This window comes from Delphinapterus leucas, chromosome 17, assembly GCF_059928025.1.
Source record: "Delphinapterus leucas isolate spDelLeu-1000000601 "Yukka" chromosome 17, BTC_Dleu_Yukka2, whole genome shotgun sequence".
NCBI lineage: Eukaryota > Metazoa > Chordata > Mammalia > Artiodactyla > Monodontidae > Delphinapterus > Delphinapterus leucas.
The window spans coordinates 42251564-42273581 of record NC_143145.1 but is presented as its reverse complement, the minus strand read 5'-3'; the positions used below and the strand labels follow the sequence as shown (position 1 = coordinate 42273581).

Here is a 22018-nt window from a genome sequence, read left to right as displayed (position 1 = left end):
GTATCATAATTGCTTAAATTTATGGTATTTAAGAATTTGCATGTTCTTTAAATTTTTTAAAAATAGTTTACAGAATTTTAACTAAAATGAAAGTGTGAGTTAGAAGGCATTGGTCTTTGAACTTTATAAATGGAAAAAGCATTCTCAAGTATGTTTTCTTATATTTAAAAGTAGATATGTACATTAATCATTAGGGAAATGTAAGCACCACAATGAGATGTCACTTCACACTCACAAGGAGGCCGTAACTGAAAGATAGTAACAAGTATTGGTGAAGATGTGGAGAAATTAGAACCCTCATATATTGCTGGTAGGAATATAAAATGGGGCAACCTCTTTGGAAAACAACTTGGTGCTTGCTCAAGAAGTTAAACATTGAATTACCTACCATATGACCCAGCAGTTTCACTCCTGGGTATATAACCAAGAAAACTGAAAACATATGTCCACAGAAGAATTTATACGTGAAATGTTTATAGCAGCATTATTCATAATAGCCAAAAAGTGGAAACAACCCAAATGTTCATCAGCTGATGAACAGATAAATGAGATTTGGTGTGTGTGTGTGTGTGTGTGTGTGTGTGTGTGTGTGTGTATGTGTATACACACACACACACACACACACACACACACACACAATGGAATATTATTCAGCCATAAAAAAGAGTGAAGTACTGATACATGCTACAACAGGGACGAATCCTGGAAGTTTTATGTTGAGTAAAAAAAAGCCAGATACAAAAGGCTTTGTATTGTATGATTTCATTCATTTGGAATGTCCAGAATAGGGAAATCTATAGAGTCAGAATGTAGATTAGTGGTTGCCAGAGACTGCGGGGTGGAGAGGTAGGGGAGGAATGGAGACTGACTACTAATGGGTATGGAGCTTTTTGTTTTTTTGCGGGAGGCAGGTAATGAAATGCTATAGACTTAAAAGCGGTGATGGTTGTACAATTTTGTGAATATTCTAAAAACCACTGAATTTTTTACTCTGAAAGGGTTTACATTATGATATGTGAATAATAATCAATTTAAAAATCTTTAAATATTTAAAAAAGAGATCAGCATTATGACCTACATACATGACTGAAATAGATCTGTTTTCAACGTTAAGCAGACTGGCCTACATTTTGCCAAAATGAGCTTCTGTACTTGCCAGCTGTGAAAGGTTTAATTGGATGTTTTATATGTCCTTGAATGTTTGACACTTTGTTTGGCAGTTTTCCATTCCCTTCAGTTTTCTAAACTGGCTTTTTGCCGGCTTCTCATTCAGATAAAGCTCTAAAAATTTATGATTTAGGTCACAGGGGAAGAAAATATTGGGCAGACAGACACTTGTATAAGGTTTTTTTTTTTTTTGCGGTACACGGGCCTCTCACTGCTGTGGCCTCTCCTGTTGCGGAGCACAGGCTCCGGACGTGCAGGCTCAGCGGCCATGGCTCACGGGCCCGGCCATGGCTCACGGGCCCAGCCACTCCGCGGCATGTGGGATCTTCCCGGACCGGGGCACGGACCCGTGTCCCCTGTATCGGCAGGTGGACTCTCAACCACTGCGCCACTAGGGAAGCCTGGTGTAAGGGTTTTTTACAATTAAAATTGGATGGATTCCATACATATCAGCTGATCCACTCAGCCTGATCTGCGAGGCCTCTTAAATTAAATAATATACTCTTGACATGAAAATCATTAAAAATTACCCCTCCAGAACCAGTAGTCATTGTTGATACTAGTTACATGAAACCATTTTCAATTCTTTTTTTATGTAGGTGGCAATTTTATGTCAGTTCCTCAGAGAGATTGACTACAAAACAGCCTTTAAATCACTGCAGGAACAAAACAGGTATGAATGGTTTTTGAAATAAAATGAAGTTGAAATTTTTCTGCTTAAGAAAGAGGAAGTAACTGAGTTCTGTTTTTCAGTCATGATGCTATGGACTCCTACTATGACTACATATGGGATGTTACCATTTTGGAATACTTGACTTGTATCCTTCATCAACATATGTGTGTGATGTTAGAACAATTCATTTCTGTAAATTAAAGAAGTATTTAATATTGTGTATTTTCTAAATAAAAAACAAAGAACAGTTGAGAATCTATCGTGATATTTAATAGTATCAAATTTATTATTCTTAACTAATTCATTTAGATCTTCATCACAAAAGAGGAGAAACAGATAAAAGACAAATTGCGGTAAGTTATTTTATGCCTTGATTCTTCAATGATGTGCTTAATTTCCCTAATACTAAACGATTTCCTGTCTCATACAGCATCAAAGTCCTTACAGTGGCCTGCAAGGCCACATGTGACTTGACCTCTAGCTATTCATTCAACTCTCCCTTGCTAACTTCTCCTACACCAGTACCCCTACTGTTCTTTGAACATGCCAAGAACGTTCACTACCGAATGGCCTGTGAAATTTTCTCTTGCAGGAACATTCTTTTAACTCCCCTCAGGTCTCTTCTCAAATGTCACCTTCTTAAGAAGTAATTGTCCTTTCCTGACCATCTTATAAAATAGCAATGTCTCTCCCCCTTTCCCTCCAATACTCTTATTCTCATTTCCCTTTTAAAACTTTTCTCCATAGCACTTATCTACAACTGACATACTGTATATTTACTTATTTATTGGCTGTTTCCCCATGAGGTAGGAATTGGTTTTGTCACAGTTGATACCTAGAATGGTGCCTGGCAAATAATAGATGCTCAGTAGTTACTTGATGGATGAATTATTTATTTAAATTTGACTTATAAACCAAAACATTACAAATTCATGGTCATTTTTACAAGCCTAACATTTGCTGTGTCACTATTACCATATATGTTTTCTCTTTGCTCTTTCACTCATTAATAAAAGTATATGCCGTTTATTAAGTGTCCTTTAAAGCTTTTTACTTGGACTAAATTGTATGGCCATTATTTAGAGGAAACAGAATAACAACAGCATCTTTCAAAAAAAAAAAAAAAAGAGGAAAAAGAACATGGTCCAGTTCCACTTAATTGGAGACTACTCATTCTCCCATTTCCAACTTATCCAGGGCTGGAAGGCAATGCTGAAAATTTCCCAGTTCCCTGATGGCATTTCTAGACTATCTCTACTTGTATCATTTTTTAAGCCCTTTCTCCTTGGAAGCTTACACCTACCTCCTTACTAGCTCATCTAAACAACTACCTGGATGTTCCTGTGCATGCATCAAAAGACATGTGATCAACTTATCCAACACCCCTGGCACTCCAGGTTCCATTATCACCTTTACTCTTCATCAGCCACCTATGGCCAGACCTTTTTGTCAGAATTGCTCTACATAAGATCTCTGTGCCAGTAATCGATCCCTTTCTTACTTCCGGGCTCCCATGTTCCTCATCATCAGTGAGATGTTCAAGTTCATGACCAGGTTTTCCCCAGTCTGTCAGCCCTTTTCCAACTTCTGTTCCTTCCCTACTGACCTTGAGTACAGCAAATACTGGCCTGTGTACTCTCAGAGATACTGATTCATTTGATCTGAGATGAGACCCTGGGATCCAATTTTTAAGTTTTCCCAGGTAGTTCTGATTATAAACCAGATTTGGGAACCCCTTCTATCTATGATTGACTGTCGGGACTACTCTGATTAATATTTTCAGCATCTTTGCTTTTTTGTCTTTTGCTTCATCTGGAAAAGTCCCAACCCTGAATCAGTTCAAAAATTTATGCTTTTTTTCCCCTGAGCCACTGAGTTCTGTTGGAAAAAATCCTACAGCTGTATAAACTTGTGCCACTACCAAACCATGGCCTCCAACCTTAGCTGGCCGCTCATTTCTTTTGTTTACCTGCCAGTGGTCAGTGGTCTGCATTCTTTTTTAGGGAATATTTTAGACTTTCACCCTATTAAGCCCCTGTCCTCTCTCCCTTTTCCATTTTCAGTAACTTCCTTGTCTGTTTGGAGTAGACCAGAAAAAAGACTGACCAGCCCCTGTCCTTGTGAAAGTTATATAGTCTTGGGAGTTGTGGCCCCGTGAGTGGCAGCTTCACATTCCTGTTTCAGGTCCCTGCTTTCCACCTTCAAAATAATTGACAACTGTCTTCATTGCTAAGTCCACGCTTTTAGTCAGTAAAAGCTTATGCTACTCCTTGATGAAGACAAGTTTTTATGCTTTTGATTCTATCCTTTCAGTGATTGTCCCTTTCAGTTAGTTATCTCCTCTCCTATATTGTCAACCACTCCCATACCTATAAACTATTTCATCCTTAATAGAAACTTCTCTTGACTGTACTCCACCTCTCTCTCATCCCTTCTCTGCCTAGTTTTTTTTTTTTGCGGTACGTGGGCCTCTCACTGTTGTGGCCTCTCCCGTTGCGGAGCACAGGCTCTGGACGCGCAGGCTCAGCGGCCATGGCTCACGGGCCCAGCCGCTCCGCGGCATGTGGGATCTTCCCAGACCGGGGCACGAACCCACGTCCCCTGCATCGGCAGGCGGACTCTCAACCACTGCGCCACCAGGGAAGCCCTCTGCCTAGTTTTTTAAAGCTCCTTGATCCAATACAATTTGACTTCTGCCGTCCCCACTCTAACTGTTCTCAAGGGTCACCAAATGCCAAAGCCAGTGAATACTTTTCAGTCTTTATCCTGTTGTTTACACTCCTTCCTTCTTGAAATTCTTTATTCCTTTGGCTTCCCCGGCATTTTTACTCATTTCTTCTCCCTGACTCTTCTGCCTTTTCTTCTTTGTGGGTATTTCCCTCTGTCTACCCCTTAAACTTGGTTTTCCCAAGAAGTTATTTAGTCCTTGGGTATTTTCTGATTGCCCTGCATTCTCCCTAGGTAACCTCATCCCCTCATGGTTTTGACCACTACCCATCTAGGACGTGTTATTTCTCTCAAATATCTGGCTCCTATTTCAATTTCTGTCTTATACTTTGAACTTTTATAGCCAGTCGTCTTCAGGATACTTTGTCTGAAATAACTCTTTAGTTATACCCCACTACTAGCTTTTTCCACATGTATTCTTTCATGTGGAAATGGCATCATCCACAGTTCCTCCTACCCACTAACCTAACTGATGACCATTTCTGGATAGTCTTAGCTCCCTTCAAGCTACCTATCAGAATAGTTTTTGTTTAAAAAAAAATATATATATATATAGGAACTTCTTTAAACAAAAGGTAATTTTAAGGTCCTAAAACATGCTCTCACAAAACACTCCATGGCAGAATACTATTATGGATTTTTATCAGGCTCAAGTATTTCTAATCATGAAAGAGAAGGGTCATTATGTATTATAGTGCTGAGCAAACTAGATATATTTTACGTATTAAAAAAGTGAAGCCCTGAAACATGAATTTTGATATTTCAAGTTATTTTGTAGGAGCCTTAATTGTAAAAATGTGTCAGATTACATGTAGAGTTTATTTACTGTTTTTTTTAAGATACTTTATTTATTTATCTGGCTGCACCAGGTCTTAGGTGCAGCATGTGGGATCTAGTTCCCTGACCAGGGAATCGAACCCGGGCCCCCTGCACTGGGAGCATGGAGTCTTAGCCACTGGACCACCAGGGAAGTCCCTTTACTGGTATTTTTAGTCAAATAAATTTACATGAATTTACTTAATGTTACTGAAGATAATTCCACAAACTATGGTTCAGTAATTGATCTTTTCCTTGAGTGGCTCCAGTCAGTCTTTGTTAATTTCTTCTACACCTCTTAGCATCTACAATTAGAGGTTCAGTTTATCATTGTTAGCAAGTAGGTAGTTTTATATTTTGTATACTAGCAAAACTTTGTTTTTGACCAGACCTCTAATAACATCACTTTTCTGTTTTGGAAGATCAAAGCCATCGGCCAGACAGAATTGAACGCAAGCAACCCAGAAGAAGTGTTACAGCTGGCAGCGCAGAGAAGGAAAAAAAAGTTTCTTCAAGCAATGGCAAAACTTTACTTTTAAGCAGTTAGTTAAAATTTTTTAACTTTTATTTTTTAAACAATGGGCTAAAAATAAACAGTATTAAAAGATTAAGTTTATATAATACATATTTACATACTTAGTGGCGTTTTCTTTTCAGACAAAATACTGAAACATATTAGTTTAAAAACAAAAACTCTACAGAAGACTTCACACCATAACAATAGCTTAAATTTATAATTTCTTCAAAGGAAGAAGAGATTCACATGTCCAGTAATAGAATAAACTAGTAATCTAGTATAATTTTTCTAATCAAATCCACTTTTGAGGCTGAAATTTCATTTTTAAAAAACTAAAATATTTATGTAGAAGTAGCTATATACAGCAAGTTCTTATGTCAAGGTTTTGTTTTGTTTTTTAAATAAATAGATTTCTAGGAGTCGTATACATTTACTGCTTTTCTGCCTTAAGAAAATACAAGTTTAGGTCAAGTGTTAAGCTTTATCACTTTGACACTGTCCTTAACTCATAATGTAGGAATTTAAAAAGGACCTTAGCAGTTTTGCAAACATAAATAAAGCCTTAGTCACACTAAATTGAGATAACCCTAAAGATTTTTTTTTTTAGAGTAATAAAGTGACTTTCTCATATAAATAGTTTGAAAGGGTACTTAAGTTTTTCGCCCAAATTGTGATGTACGAAAAAGTTATTATAAAGCAACTTATACGTCAAAGCCCCATGTAGGAGCCACAGCATTTATCTTGTTTATAATTTCTTTGGCATTCCCACTGTTTAGAGCACAGTTTAAACACCATGTTCATCTAAGATTTACTGGTTAAAAATGTTATGGCAAGGCAAATAAACATAGTCAAACAGATTAAAGTTCACCATTTTTAAAAATTCAAGTTTTATAATAGCTTGCTACAGCAGCTATAGATAAATTAGTCACCTTATTACAAAACTAAACCTTTGTAAACAAGTTTAAATTTTATTTTCAAGAACCAAATTGCACTAGTTAAGAGTTCATAAATTTTGAGAATCTAAAAACTAGATTCAAAGCACTGTATCACTTAATGTACCCTGTAAGGTAGCACTTATCTAGTCAAAAACTCCAATGATGAAATTCCTAGTTTATCAAGATAAACAGTAACACCGTATCAAAGAAATTCTTGTCATGAATCATGGCTGGCTTCTATCCAGTCAATGTTGGGAATGAAGTCATCTTTGTAAACAAGTCCTGCTGTTTCTTTAAACAGCGAATATAGGAGTTAAATTTCCTCCTTAGTGCCAATTTTAAGTGGTTTTTTAAATCAGAGAATGCCAGTGAAACTTCTGAATCGGCCAGGACAGCCACAGCACTATTTTCCTGTAAGACTTAAGTAGTTAAGTTCTATGAAATGCTACACAGCACTTCATCACTTCCAACTTGTTTGCTCAGTTAACTTTAGTGTTTTCCTGGTGGTTTTTCAGTGCTCTTCGGTGGTGTCATAATGCCTCCATTGCAAACTGGTGACAACTGTCCCCCCTTTCTGAAGGTGTTTATATAATTTACTTCATCCTGTACATGTGAAGAAATCATGCAGAGGTTAACAGCTAAGATAAAGCATTGATATGGTAAAACAAAGTCAAACAAGGCTTCTGTGTACTAATTTGAGACTACGTAGGCCTAATATAATCCTCTCTTTATGTGTTTGCAACTGTGATTAGTCATATTTTAGAGGTTCAACTGCCTGCAACTTGTATTTTTAAAAACTCTTACCTGGACTATTGGCATTAATCTTGAGACACTTCATAAATCTTGCTTTGACTTCAAAGTTATTTTATTAGCTTTTCTACATTTTTTTTTTTTTTGCAGTACGCGGGCCTCTCACTGTTGTGGCCTCTACCGTTGCGGAGCACAGGCTCCGGACGTGCAGGCTCAGCGGCCATGGTTCACGGGCCCAGCCGCTCCGCGGCATGTGGGATCTTTCCGGACCGGGGCACGAACCCGTGTCCCCTGCATCGGCAGGCGGACTCCCAACCACTGCGCCACCAGGGAAGCCCAGCTTTTCTACATTTTGAAATCAGTGTGCCCATTGGAACTTTCTATCCCCTACCATCTTATATAACTGCTTGAAATATTATTCCGTAGTAGCCTTACTATCAGTTTCAGTGACTTACCAAATAGTAAGACCAAAAAACTACAAGAAAGAAACATACCAGCATAGCCAGATAATTTGTATGTGTCTGTATATTGTGTCTGTCTTCCATAGAAATCTTCTTAAAAACCTTCAGCTTCACTGGGCTAGTACTTTTTACTATGCTGACAAAAGGCACCATCCAGTCTACACATTCAGAAATGTTGTCCCATTCCAAACCTAGATAAAGAAAAGTTAGAAAAATGTGAAGGTTACATCAGAAACATATGCCTACTTATTTGCTTGTGCTTCAGAATTTAAAGATAGTTAATTTAAAATTCATGTAAAAAAGGAAACCAAAACAAGCACATAATATAAACCAAAATCAATGAGTTTATGTGGGATTAGCAGCTGTAAACTACTGTATATAGGATGGATAAACAAGGTCCTACTGTATAGCGCAGAGAACTATATTCAATATCCTGTGATAAACCATAACGGAAAAGAATATAAAAAAAGAGTGTCTCTATGTGTATAACTGGGTCACTTTGCTGCACAGCAGAGATTGGCACAACGTTGTAAATCAACTGTACTTTAAAAAAATTAAAATAAAACAAGTTTAGCAAGTCAAAACAGACTATCACTCTCAAATATGTTTATAATGTGACTATTTTGAGGGAGAAAAAGACTTAGAGCTTCTTAGCCAGTACCTGCTACATAGGAAATTGAAATTGTCAAAACCCAAAGAACTCTTTAATGCGGAGCTATAATTATATTGACTAACTTCAACTGGATTTAAATTCCATTTGACCTTATTTTTTGTTTGTGGATATATATTGAGGATTAGAAAGTACTTCTAATAGAAGGGGAGATAATCGCTAAACTGCTAACTTTTTTCCATTAAAATTTTAAATTCTTGTTTAGCAGGATGCTAAGTTCAAAATAGTCCCTTTAAAATTTGTGAATGGGTAAGAAGAGAACAAAATACACTGTCTTACCTGAGGCTTTCTTAACCACTTCACGAGAGGTAAAATGGCACAAGGCAGCAGCAGCGAGTATTCTGTACTGGAATTCTAATGAATCGATGGCAAGAATACACAGATCTAAAAGCTAACAGAGGAAAAAGTATAAGAATTTAGGAGAAGGATGAGTACTACATGTCGCTACTAAACATCATCAGCTAACATTTTAGATTGCTTATGATGTGGACCATATGCCAAGAATTGCTAAAACTACAGGGATCCAAAGAGAAATAAGCTGCCACCCTGCAGGAAGTTCAATCTTGTTAATAAACAAGTAAAGGATTGTTACGATATAGCATGATGTGTACTATTAGGAAGCGCACCTGATCCAGAGTGGGGAAGACAGGGAAGACTTCTGCTTAAATGAGTCTTAAAATACAAGGTAGCCAGGAAGACTGGGAGGTAGAGAGTGTTCTAGATATAGGAAACAGAATTTACAAAGATAAATGAGAAAGGATTACTTTTCTTTGGAACTCAAGTCAGAACACGTAAGGTAAAAAATATGACATAAGGAATATCTTCCCTTCATTATTTTAAAAAAAGGGGGTTGCTGGAGAGGCATGGCCTAGGTTAGATCATAAAGGGTCTTTAAGAAGTCAGAACTTTAAAGTTCTGACTGATTATTGAAGTTACTAGAAGATTTTAAATCAGGGAAATTACATTTTAAGAACAATCCCTTAGACTGTGGTGAAGCAGAAACACAAGAAGGGAACATGTTTCTAAACAGATGAGTTGAGAGGTAGTACAATCCAGGCAATAAGAGATCTGAACAACGATCAGTGAAATTATGTAAAACGGTTAGATTTCAGAGGCCTGAGGTGATACCTGTCCAGTGAAATAAAACTTATTTTTGTCCCCATGGGTCCAGAAGACAGAAACACGAGTAGAGGAGTTGGAAATGAATTATTACTATTATATACCTCTAGAAGCTTTCCACACTGTTTATCAGCTTATCAAAGGTTTGCCCTATCAAAAGCGTTTAGCTGCCTAGGATAATCTGGGATGCTAGGAAATCTGAGGGAAAAAATTAATATGACTTCATTAGAAAGTTCTACAAAATGAACCAATTCTAATATATTTACTGGTTCTCCAGTTTTAGTGTTCATAATGAGTTTACTAAAACACAAGTTGAATTTCAACGTAGGTTACTTAAACCCATCCAGAGTACCACAGTTTCTTCAGTTCCATGTGTAAGATTTTCACATCCTACACAGAATAAGAATCTGGGTGTTCTTCACTTATATATGGCAGGTACAGCAGCCTTAAGGTCCTACTTATGAGAAGCAGGCAGGAAAGAATGGTACCCTCCTCCTGTAATTACTTTCTTAGAATATTTGTTATACACTGGCCTAGGAAAGTTTAATTTAAACTTAAAGTTTTAAATAATGTTATAACTAAATTAGGTGATTTTAATTTTAACACATAAAATAGGTTCCCTGTATATTCAAATATGAGTGTAAGATAATTTTACAGAATAATTTCATACTATTATAAAACCTAAAACAACTGGCTGAAAAATACCTTTCCCCATGTTACATCAAAAAGAGGTATTTAACTCTCTACCTCATACTCCTAAAGAGTAAAAAGTGCTCATAATATATTTACATGCAAGTTTTAAAACTTTGTTTTCTAGAATTTTCAGTAAGCAATGTAAATATTGGGGACAGAATTTTATGCATCAGAAGTTTTGTTCTAGTCAATTAAGGAATGAATTTAATTCAGTATGCTGTCATTTTGTCGTGTTGCCTATTTAGCACTATAAATACCCTAAACAAAACCTGTAATTAAAAACATTAGCAAATATTCAATAAAAATATCAATACCTGAGCTATTTGAATGAACTTTTCCTGAGAATACTGAGGTAGAAGAACTTTAGGAGCATCTTTAAGAGCATCAACTTGGAGGAAGAGATTTAGCCAGGAGATGACTGTTACAGGACAAAGTTCCCATTTTAAAGCCTGTTAATGAAATTAAAATGCCTGTTAATAAGTATAGGTATATATACCACATTATATAGGTACTTCCTTAAATAGTCATTTAAGAAACTTTTTGCTTTGGGCATATTTCTTCCTATTTTCATAACTATTTATAGATAGCTCACAATCTAAAGCTGCTTGTGTTTTAGTCTATTATTGATACAGACCCCTTTATTATTCTCTAGTTATCTTTATTGACAAAGTTCCTTGGACCTATTTTTCATTCCTACTTTTCTCATTTCTTGCAGCCCCTCATCTTCCAAACGTATTCTTTATTGAAACTGCCCTTTTAATTTTATTCAATAACTCCACAGCTAATTCCATTCAGATCTCCAAAGAACTGATTCTACACTTTTTCTTTATGTGATCTATAATGGCTTCTGTTCAACATGTAAAAGCTAAAAAAAAGACAAATCCTAATTTATGATTCTCTCCATGAAGCCCTGGGACTTTACCATTTATAAGAAGTCAAAAATAATTAGGAGAGAACAGAGAGTCTTAATGCCTGTAGGACCACCCAGAGGATTCCATCTTCCCATTATATATCCTCATACTATACTTCAGGTCTGAATCTGGATAACTTTGTTACTAGAACATATTAGAACTATATTCAGTGTCTTATAATACCTTATAATGGAAAAGAATCTGAAAAAATATATATATATAAAACTGAATCACTTTGCTGTACACCTAAAACTAACACAACATTGAAAATCAAGTATATTTCAATAAAAAAATTTCTTTTGAAAAGAATATCAGCATGCCAACAAGATCCCATTCTTACAGAGCTATCAATCTGAATGTTTATAAACATAACAAATTTATATTATAATGTATACAGTTTACAGATAATCTTGTAAATGAAAGTCATATTGATTGTGTTTTCTTGTGTCCTATTTATAAAACCAAGATGCTCAAATTTCATAACATACTATCTAGTAGCTAACATTCACCCTTTAATCTCTAATTCAAGGCCCAATTAAACATCTTTTTTTTTTTCAACTAGCTCTTTACTTTCTTTTTTTTGTTTGTTTTTTAACATCTTTATTGGAGTATAATTCCAATTAAACATCTTAATGCTTCTTTACCCTTCTATTAAAAGCCTTTCCCATGCATAAAGAAAAGAAAAAAGGCAGTGAAATAATTCTCATTCTCCACCTGCTGGAAGAAGTGGAAAATCAGAACTAAGATTTGAGAATCACTGTTGGAATTCATTTATATACACATGATATGCTAACTACCTATAAGTTTCGAAAGTGTTGTTAAACACTTAAATTAAGAAATAATATTCTCAATAAAGGAGAATTGAAAGATACAGAAAAATAGAGTTTACAGGTTAAGCAAATTCCCCTCCCGTCTTAGAACTGGATCCTAATACTAAAATCTCAGTTTTGACTACTTAACATTGTAGTCTTTGAGTTTAGTAAATTACAGTTATTAAATTGCAACTAGAAATAATAAAGATACATTATTACCTTTAATATAATGAGTTCCATCCTTAAGATATCCTCTTCACTGCAAGCACCATCAGTGACGTAAGCAAACTCTTGCAGCTTAGGAGCGTAGATTTCCTTTAAAATAGATTTAATTAGTATCAAGCACAGTTGAGAGTGAGATTAAAACAAAAGAATTATATACAAACCAATCTAGGCTTCATTTTTAAAGGACAAAATGATTATAAATCTTAATAAAATAATTCTACGACAGCCAAAGCAACCTTACCTTTAAAGATATTTTTCATAGCTGGGTATCTAAATTAGCCAACTATATTGATTGAAACATTTTTATAGAACTGAGTTTGAATCTTAGTTAATAAACAATTAGACTATTTTAACCAGTCATTTCAGTGACTGGTTAAAACGAAAAGCCAAACTTGTTTTAGGATTGCCTAGTATATCAGACTAAAACAAGATACTCAACAAATAAGGTCTAGAAACTGAAAACATTAACTTTATCCTAGTACAAAAGTATGGTTATTCAAACAATAATTTGTGCAGTTTCCTTGATGACAGGTCTGTCTTAACAGTTCAGAGAATAACAACTAGAATGACCAGAGGAGTAGAAGAGATGTTGCCACAGATGAGAACAGGCTAAAGATCAAGATTTCAGTCTAGAAAGGTATCTGAAACACACCATGTGATTTCAGGTAAGGATATACTGAATACAAACTTATTCATCAAATTTGGCAGAATTTGGGGATAGCCCTTAAGGCTCAAAAGAAAAATGTGGAAGAGGAGAAAAATACACTTAAGGAAATTAATGCATGATTCACAGTCCCTCTTCTACCCTCAAAACAATACAGGCTTCAAAAATTTCAGATGAAGGTACTAACGATATCTTTATGTGTTGAATTTAAGAAAAGTAAACTGAGATCGTGTGAAGGAAAATCTCAGGCAGGAAAGGTGTTTTCTTCTATCCTAGCACCATCATCAGATATAAAAATACTAGGCTGGATATAGACCATTATTCTAACCTAACATAGCATTTATTGCATTTGATTGGTTAATTAGGTTTCAGAGACCATTTTATTGAATCCAAGTGCTATAACTAGGTATAGAGAGACAGCGTTGGTCATTTTGTTTGGCACAGTTAGCCATGGAACATTTCACCTAGATACTAGTTCTAGAATTAAACCAGGGACTTATAATAGGCTCAGATACTTTGAAGGGAACCATGATAATTATCCTTCCACCCAAATCATAGTGTTCAGAAAATGTATTGGAAAAAACTCACTCATCTTTCCTAAGGATTAACATATCAAAAGTGGTACATAGTATTCTCTGGGATTAATGAATTGGTTAAGACAAAAAAAGTTTGCGGTAAATATATCCATGGATAAACTTTGAGAACTTACCTCAAGTTTGGAAGCAATGAATAATGAGGTAATTCCAATGAGTTGAAGCATGTTTTTATTTATATCCTTTTGTGTCAACATAAATCTATCAAAAAAGTCTTGCGCAAGATAAAATGTTTCCCTATGAAGTGTGTATACTTCACACACCTAGAGAAGAATCCATTTAAATATTATTCCATTAATTTCTCCAAATTAGAAAGTTACCTCTTAGCATACCAGATTTCAGAACACTTTCTGAAGTCCAACTTGCTTTTTAGGATACCAAAGCTAAAATGGGGGAAAAATTAACATGTGCTAATAGGATAAACCTATTACAGTCCTCTTAGTTTTATAGGTTTTTTTCACATAGACTTACTGTGTTTATTCCCAGATACATTTACACTTGCTGACTATGGCTGAGTACTTTTTTCCTATTAAGCTTCTAATGTTTTTTAAATTAATTTTTATTGGAGTATAGTTGCTTTACAATGTTGTGTTAGTTTCTACTGTACAGCAAAGTGAATCAGCTTTACGTATACATATATCCCCTCTTTTTTGGATTTTCTTCCCATTTAGGTCACCACAGAGCATTGAGTAGAGTTCCCTTGGCTATACAGTAGGTTCTCATTAGTTATCTATCTTATTCATAGTGTCAATAGTGTATATATGTCATCTAATTTTTATTGATGCCAAATGGGTAAGTTTTCATGCTTAGTTTATACTCTAATAGTTCCAACTGATTCTCTTCATCATTCTAGATATACATTTAACTACAAAATGACAACTCTGTTCCTTTCAATGTTCTTACATCATTTAAGAATTATAGAAGAAAACTGAATGAATAACAATGGTGATTGACAAAATTTTTATCTTATTCCTTGTTTCTGACTATAATGGGATTCCCCTAATGTTTCACTATTGTTATTAATAATAAGTAGTATCTGTCATTTCCACATTTAATATAGGGAAAGCTTTTAATTCTCAAAATAACTTCATGAAGTAGGGAGGAAACAGAGGGACAGACATACATGAGTTTCTAATAAACACTTAATGTGTTAAGGAAATCTATCCCTAGTTTATTGCATATTCAAAAATCAGGAATGTATACTGAATTTCAAAAAATATCTTTTACATCTATGATATATAACCTTATGATTTTTCTCCCTTAAACTATTAATAGATTTTCAAATGTTGGACCATTTTTGCATTCCTAGGTTGAAAGAAATATTAAGACAAAGTAGAGTTTAATGCTCTGCTGGATTTGATTTATTATATTTGGTTTTGTATATATAATCATATATTTAAGGGAAAATAGGGATAAATTTGATAGACAACCACTGAATAAAAATCAATGTAACATAAAAAGGCAAAATAAAATAACATCAACATAATTGTGCTTAAGTTGCATCTATGATCATTAGATATTTAGAAAAGTCAAAATCCAACTACATTCTTGTACACACGATTGAAACATAATCTTCCCTTCCAGTCAGAATAAGGAATAAGATGACCTGACTCAAAAGGACAACAGTTTGCAGTCTTAACGAACTTTTCTGATAGCTTCTGAGATCTATTCTGCCGTGTGTTTCTCCACCAAAAAGCCTGTGGTAGTTCCCCCTTGGAGTTCATTGTCTCTATCTATATTAAAGACAGGGAAACTACAGAGCAAATATCCAGGGGTTGGGGTAAAATTAGTTTGTTATCAATATAAATAATCATTTCAGTAATTTTAGAGATCCTTTCAGAATTATTATCCAGAGAAAGGGAATGGGCCTAAACAAGAGAGGGCACAGATATTTAGGGCACAGGCATTTAGGGACTTCTGGATCACTATTATTCCTTTAGATTAATGGTACAGCTCATTTCTGAAAGGAATAGAGGGATATAACAAAAGCAAGCTACATGGAGCCTCGAGGGCTTAGGGCTACTGGATATTCAAAGCCTCCTTATCATTTAGGATATAGAAATTAGGATTTCAAATCATAATTTGATTTTGGTGATGAAGAAGAGGACTTCTGAGGGTCCTGAAGCCTAGTCCTGGTTCTTTACATTGCATAGCAGAATTCAAAACCTTGTCAAATTCTGTTCCTCTTGAGTATCCTTGGCACCAGGCACAGTGCCTAGTACACAGCGATACTCAGATACCACAATTTCTGAATTGGGTTTGGGTTGTATGGGACCTAGTGGCTGTGTCCTCATGATTTTACTCTTATCAAGCAGTCATTTTCCATTTTGGTATCCTCAGCTACAGTGAGTAGCCCCCCAGAATGGCTCCTGGCAATAGGTAATATACCATGAAGGCACATGGAAAGCATATTTATGTCTAAATGTTTTTCCATCATACAGACAAAAAAGGAAATTTGTATTGCTGGAACATACCTCTAAAAGCCAGTCTAGAAGTATTGACCTCATCTGTGGTTCCAATTCAGAATGCAGAACTTCAAAATGTTTGTCATGAACATATCTGGTCTCTTTTTTTAACATGTTTAGCCAAACATCCTGTGAACATCCCCAGCTATGGAAAGGGGCAAAATAATTGTGTGACCTACATAATATACAAGCTACCTGTTTCACATAGAGTAAACTCAACTTTCAAACACTGAAATCCAACTTTGAATTAGAATTTGAAAGGACAACCTCTTAAAGTAAATCAGGAAAAATTGCTACTTTTAGAAACCATTTCTTTAGCATGAAATTATACAGCAAGAACTTGGACTATGAGAATCTAAATTGACAGATTTCAAGAGTGCTTTTTAGTCCCCATCTATTTATAATTTACAAAGGCACCTGTTTAAGATAACGATGTTTTCTCAAGAGCAACACTAAAAAAGTAAATATTTAAAGCATATGATCCCAGCAGAGACAGTCTCAATCACCTCCAAATAGATCATCACTACATTACAGTGGGGTTAAGGTGGGACAGTATGGAGAAGAGGAAGACTGGTGAGTTTAAATGTATGAGTCCATTAATTTGCTTATTAAAGCCAAATATAAATTATTACACTACACATTTTATATAAGTTGTACCTCTTAGTCATTCATTAACTAGAAAAAGTATAGACCTTAGTAAGTTGGCTTGGTAAGAAAGAAAAATAGCTGATCTATCAAATGAAAATGCTGTACATGTTAAAATACTTCCATGTTAACAATTTAGATAAATTATTTAAACTCCATTAAAAATGTGATTCAGGGTTTCCCTGGTGGCACAGTGGTTAAGAATCCGCCTGCCAATGCAGGGGACACGGGTTCGATCCCTGGTCCGGGAAGATCCCACATGCTGCGGAGCAACTAAGCCCGTGCGCCACAATTACTGAGCCTGCGCTCTAGAGCCCGTGAGCCACAACTACTGAGCCTGTGTGCCCTAGAGCCCATGCTCCGCAACAAAGAGAAGCCACCACAATGAGAAGCCTGTGCACAGCAATGAAGAGTAGCCCCCGCTCACCGCAACTAGAGAAAGCCCGCGCGCAGCAATGAAGACCCAACGCAGCCAAAAATAAATAAATAAATAAATCATAAATAAATAAGGTGATTGAGTTCTTCTGATAAGGCTTACAGTCTTCAGCAAGCAAGTGAAAATAATGTTATAGAATCAATGTTTTAAATACCCATGTCATTTGCAAATGGCATTACTGTCAGATAAAATAATATATGCGTAAAGACTAGTAAAAAAAACAGTTTTTCTACAAGTTTTTCTAATAATGAAAGCAAAAAAACCTCAAAATAGCACCATATATTACATCAGTAAATTTTAATCTTTGACATTAAATTACTGAAATTTTTCTTACCTTAAATCAGGCAAAGGTGAAGGATTAATGAAAAGATTTTTAAATCTGTAATTTGTAAATCTGGAGAAGTCGCTTGTTCCTATTTCTTTGTGGGGTGTTTCAATGATAATGCAAGGACTGATCCCCCCAGATAATACAGGTGGCCAACAATTCTGTCATTTAAAAAAAATAAAAAGAATATCTTTGTGAAATAGACAAACCAGCTTTTGTCTTGGATCTTTTATAAATGAAAGCTAATACTTCTAAACAGTCTACATTTTTCCCCAAACACCGTCATTAGCTAACATTGCTGACTAAGCTGACATACATATTTTATAAATAAACCATATAGCTCATTTCAATCTTCATAAAGAGTAACAGGTAGGATGTTTTATACAAAATACAATTCTGGAAATACAAGACGTTAGGTACTGAGGGAGAGGAGAAACAACAAAACACGTGTGTAGTCAAATATTAATCACTTTCAAGATTATAAAATTTTCCCTCTGTATTTAGCAATAGTGGCCAGGGCACCTTGTTTTATAGACAGCTACCCCCGCCCCATACTCGTTAAGGCCTTTTCCACTACTTTCAAATACAGGAAGACAAGACCTTTAAAGTGGAAACAATTACTTAAATACTTAAAGGACACTTTCGCCAGTCAATGCTGGTTTCAAAGAGAACCACTGTTTCCAAAGTGTCTTCTGTACAACACATAGGAAGAATAGGTGGCAAAGGGCTGGGTGCCAGTCTGTCAGTGACCTCACATCCTATTTATGCCCTAGGAGCAACCATCAGGACTCTCCACTATAGTCAGAGAGGGAACAAAGAGCAGTCCATTGGACAGATTAGGCGGGCCCTGGTGCACCAGGCAGCTCCTAGAGGGAGGGATTTACAAAGAGGAACCAGCTGCGTCAAGGCTTACTCTGTAGCTGTAGTAGGATTCAGGGACATAAAAACCACCCAAAGACAAGCGCCTTCCTGCTGACCTCGAAGGGCATTAAAAGTGTCAGAGGAACCTTCCTATCACAAAGCAATAACACAATTCTATTCTGTTTTGTCCTACATTTGTTTCCCCCAAACCTAGCCCAGTTCTGCATTACCCTAATCTCATACTGATGTTTCTTGATGACCTCCTCTTTTCTTTTTTTGACATCCTGGAAAATAGAAAAGGCCATTGTTAAACTAAAGTCCCTGCAAGGAATTTCCTCTTTCTCCTCTCTCTCTTCCCCCCCTTAACTCACCTGGGCCGTTTTTCTCTTCTTGGCCTGAATTATCTGGGTTTCTTGTGGGGAATCCGTCTGACTGGGCTGGGGCTGCTGTTTAGCTTGTAAACGGCTACTATAGAGTTTTTAAAAAGGAAGCTTAATTAGTAAGTGACGCATTTCAAAGGCAGCAGCCAATTCTGAAACATATTTCCAAGACAAATAACGTTACCTGCGTCTTGACATTCTCTTCTTTCAGGTGTATGAAACCTCTGGAGGTGAGAGGAAAAACCAGAGTCAAATACATTGTCATCCATACTCTCCAAGTGCCATTCAGAGGTTATAACTAAGTCCCTCAGGAGATGACCTGAGCCGTCTTACCACGATGACTTATGCAGTATATTAGTGCATGATTTCGGACTCATGCTTTTGGACACATGCCTGCATTTCCTCAACGAAATGAACAGCCCGGATGAGAGCGTCTTCAGAAATTTGCAAACCACCCTCAGCGCCCGGAAAGCGCAGGGAGGCAGATGGGTCTCTTCTGCGTCCTGCAGTCTCTCCCCCGGACAGCCCGAGTGGGGCTTGGGCAGCGCCCCTACTTCCCCCCTCCCATCCTGCCCGAGCCGCGGGGAGAGGGGGTTGTGGAGGCGAAACACTGTGGAGAAGCCGGTTCCGCGCCAATTTGGAGAGTGGCGGTGGCGGGGAAGCAGGGGGCGGAGGGAACTTGTGTCACGTCCTTCAGTCTCCTTTCCCTCCTTCCCAGCCCCACCGGACCCTGCCCATCGCTTGGAGGGGCACCGGGACCCCGACTACAGATGGGGGATGGGAGTGATGGAAAGGGAGTTCAATTAATAAAGACGAAAACTGGGCTTGTGGGGGAACTTTTCTCCCCGTGAAGGAGACCCAGACCCCCATCCTCTCTCCTGCGGGATAGCTCCCCAAATGGGGATGGCAGAGAGAAGCCCCTAGAATGAGGGGCTTTTCCGTGGCCTCCCACTTAGGGGCAGCCCTCCATCCACCGCCGCCTCCCAGGCCCCCTGCCAAGGGTCCTGACAGGGACGGATCGCGGGGACCCATCGCCCCCAGATGCCTAGTTCTCAGCCCTCCCACTTTTCCTCCCCTAGGCTCCCGCCCGCGGGACGGATCGGCCCAGAGGGGGGGGCTTTCTCTCCTCCCGCATCCCGCCCTACGCCCAAGCACCTCCTCACCGCCAGACCCGCTACCGCTCGGCTCTCAGCTGGCGCCGGCGCCAACCCAATATATAGGCCGGGCCAGGCCCGCCCCGCACGCATGCGCCTCAGACTGACACCTCCGGACAGTGCGCTCCCCTCCCCCGCGCGCCAGTCCGCAGGCCCGCGCGGCGCACCCTGCCGTGAGTCCGCGCCCGCCCACCTCGAGGGGCCGCACAGCCGGCTCGGCTAAGCCCTCGGTCCGCGGTCACCTGAACTTCACCTGCCTGTGCGGCGGGAGGGAGTCTCTCAGAGGCTCCTCCTCCTCCGCAGCCCGGCTCCCCGCCGCTCGGCTTCATCTCCCGCCAGTACGTTTCTGTCCCCTCCCTTTTTCAACTCTCGGACGCCGCGGGTGTCAGGCCGCGGCCCGGCCCCGGCGTACGGCCAGGTGGAGGCGGCTCGGGCGAGCATAGCGTGGCTAGGAAGTGGCCATGCCTTGGCGCACCCTGGCTGTCCCGCCTAGGCCTCCAAGAACCCGGGTTTTCTGAAGAGACTCGGGGACCACCGCCCCTGCGGGAGGAGCGCAGCGTTGGCTGGCGAGCTGGCCAATGGGAGGCGAGGACTGCAGCACAACGTGGAGCGGCTGCAGAACGTAAACACAGCCGGGCGCGCGGCTGGCCACGTGTGTTCCCGCGCGCCACCTAGTCCCCTGGGACCACCGGCAGCCGGCTGTGGCACCCCAGGGCAGCCATGCTCAGGGATGCCTGTCGTGCACTTTGCTCCAGCCCGCCGACCGAGGTACGTATCAAACCCTGTTTTCCCGCTCTCTTCTCCGCCGAGCCGGTTACCCTCCCCGTGGGTGGGTCATCCGCACCCCGCCGCCCTGCCACTGCCTGGCGGCTTCCCACTTAGCAGTTCCAGCGCAGGAAGCGCTCGCGCCAAGCCGCGCGCTCCCTCTCTCCTCTCAACCTCCAATTCTGGGGCCCCCAAGGGTAAACACCTCTCCGGAGCGGGGCCGAGGGCGGCACTGCCCCTTCCGCCAGAGAACAGTGGCTCTCCGGGGGTCACGCCGGGCGGGGAGAACGGTTCCACCACGTGCAGGCTCGGATCCCGCCCCGCCGCCGCCGCCGCCAGCGCGCCCTGCAGAGCCCGCGCGAGCCGTCAGCGCGGGAGGGAGCCGACCGCCTCCGAGCTGTAATGGGAGGAGGCGGTCCGACGCGTTTCCCTCCTCTTCCCCCGTATCCAAAATTTGGGTTCCCTCGCTGCCTCTACTAACGCCCCGCTCCAGTGCACACCAAGGTTGGACATCTCCATGCCGTTGATACTCCGCAAACTGGGTTTGCGGCGGGAGCAGTGGGGCTGGGGGACGTCGGCGGGAACAAAGACCCCCGGGGCGGAGGAGCCTTGCGAAGGCTTCCTTGAACCCGCGGCAGCTCGGGCCGGAAGCGGGCAGGCCGTGTTTGTCTCTCTGCCCTGACTCGAGTGAGCCGCTGGGAGAGGCCGGGGAAACCGGGCCGCCTGCGCCGACCCGGCGTTGCGGCCCAGGCGGGAGCCCTTCCCGAGATGCACCAGGAGGCGGCGGGGGGGACCGTCTCGGGGTCCCCGCCCTGCGCTTTTGTGTCGCTCCGCCCGTGCGGGGCTCAGAGCCTAGAAATAACGAGTGCTCTTTGGGCAAAGTCCTCTTTCAAGATTTTCCCTCCACAGTCTCGAGGCACCGGCAAAGTAATTGTTTTTCTCCCAAATTTACGCATGAGGAAATAAGAGTCTTGCTCAAGGTGACATGGAATCAGAAAAGACCCAGAATCTTGTCAGTCCCAAGAAACGTCATACTATTTATGATGCTTTGACGGCTTTCTCGGAGGGGTGAATTGGCTCTCTTTTGTAGTCACCTCAAAACGCCGTGCTGTTCCGGTGTAAAGCTTAGAGAGCTAACAGCGTGATAATAAGAAATGGGAGGCTTTCCAGCAAGCGCGGGTGACCTGAACATAAGCAAAACTGGTGGCCTCCATGAATGAATTTGGTAGTCAAACCGAAAACCAAGCTTACAGT

At 39.5% G+C, this 22018-nt stretch overlaps 2 protein-coding genes across 9 annotated transcripts in view; one reads left to right on the top strand and one right to left on the bottom strand.

Annotated features, from left to right (window-relative positions):
- The window catches only part of INTS8 (integrator complex subunit 8), a 65139-nt gene extending 45344 nt beyond the window's left edge, over window positions 1–19795 (top strand). For 5 of the 6 annotated variants that reach the window (XM_089898900.1, XM_089898899.1, XM_022584769.3 and 2 more), the window contains 4 exons: window positions 1767–1840; window positions 1921–1985; window positions 2150–2193; window positions 5806–6010. In XM_089898900.1, the coding sequence (XP_089755026.1) occupies window positions 1767–1840; window positions 1921–1985; window positions 2150–2193; window positions 5806–5922 (300 nt within the window). In that variant the 3' untranslated portion in view covers window positions 5923–6010. Of the gene's footprint in view, window positions 1–1766; window positions 1841–1920; window positions 1986–2149; window positions 2194–5805; window positions 6011–19056 lie in introns of those variants that run through there. The other variant, XM_022584770.3, reaches the window with a different exon arrangement.
- Window positions 859–20004, bottom strand: CCNE2 (cyclin E2). 3 transcript variants are annotated; one of them, XM_089898917.1, is made up of 12 exons: window positions 19179–20004; window positions 19030–19069; window positions 18837–18933; window positions 18696–18749; window positions 17614–17765; window positions 16208–16343; window positions 13850–13996; window positions 12471–12566; window positions 10843–10977; window positions 8996–9107; window positions 8080–8237; window positions 859–7438 (listed from the first exon to the last, which is right to left on the bottom strand). In XM_089898917.1, exons 2-12 carry the CDS (start codon window positions 19041–19043, stop codon window positions 7325–7327), a joined length of 1215 nt encoding a protein of 404 aa, XP_089755043.1. In that variant the 5' UTR covers window positions 19044–19069; window positions 19179–20004; the 3' UTR covers window positions 859–7324. The 3 variants fall into 3 exon arrangements, with proteins under 3 accessions (XP_089755043.1, XP_022440482.1, XP_089755044.1); XM_022584774.3 differs by lacking the exon at window positions 18696–18749 and having other exon boundaries at window positions 19030–20004; XM_089898918.1 differs by lacking the exon at window positions 13850–13996 and having other exon boundaries at window positions 19030–20003.
- Window positions 20005–22018: the final 2014 nt, after the last annotated feature.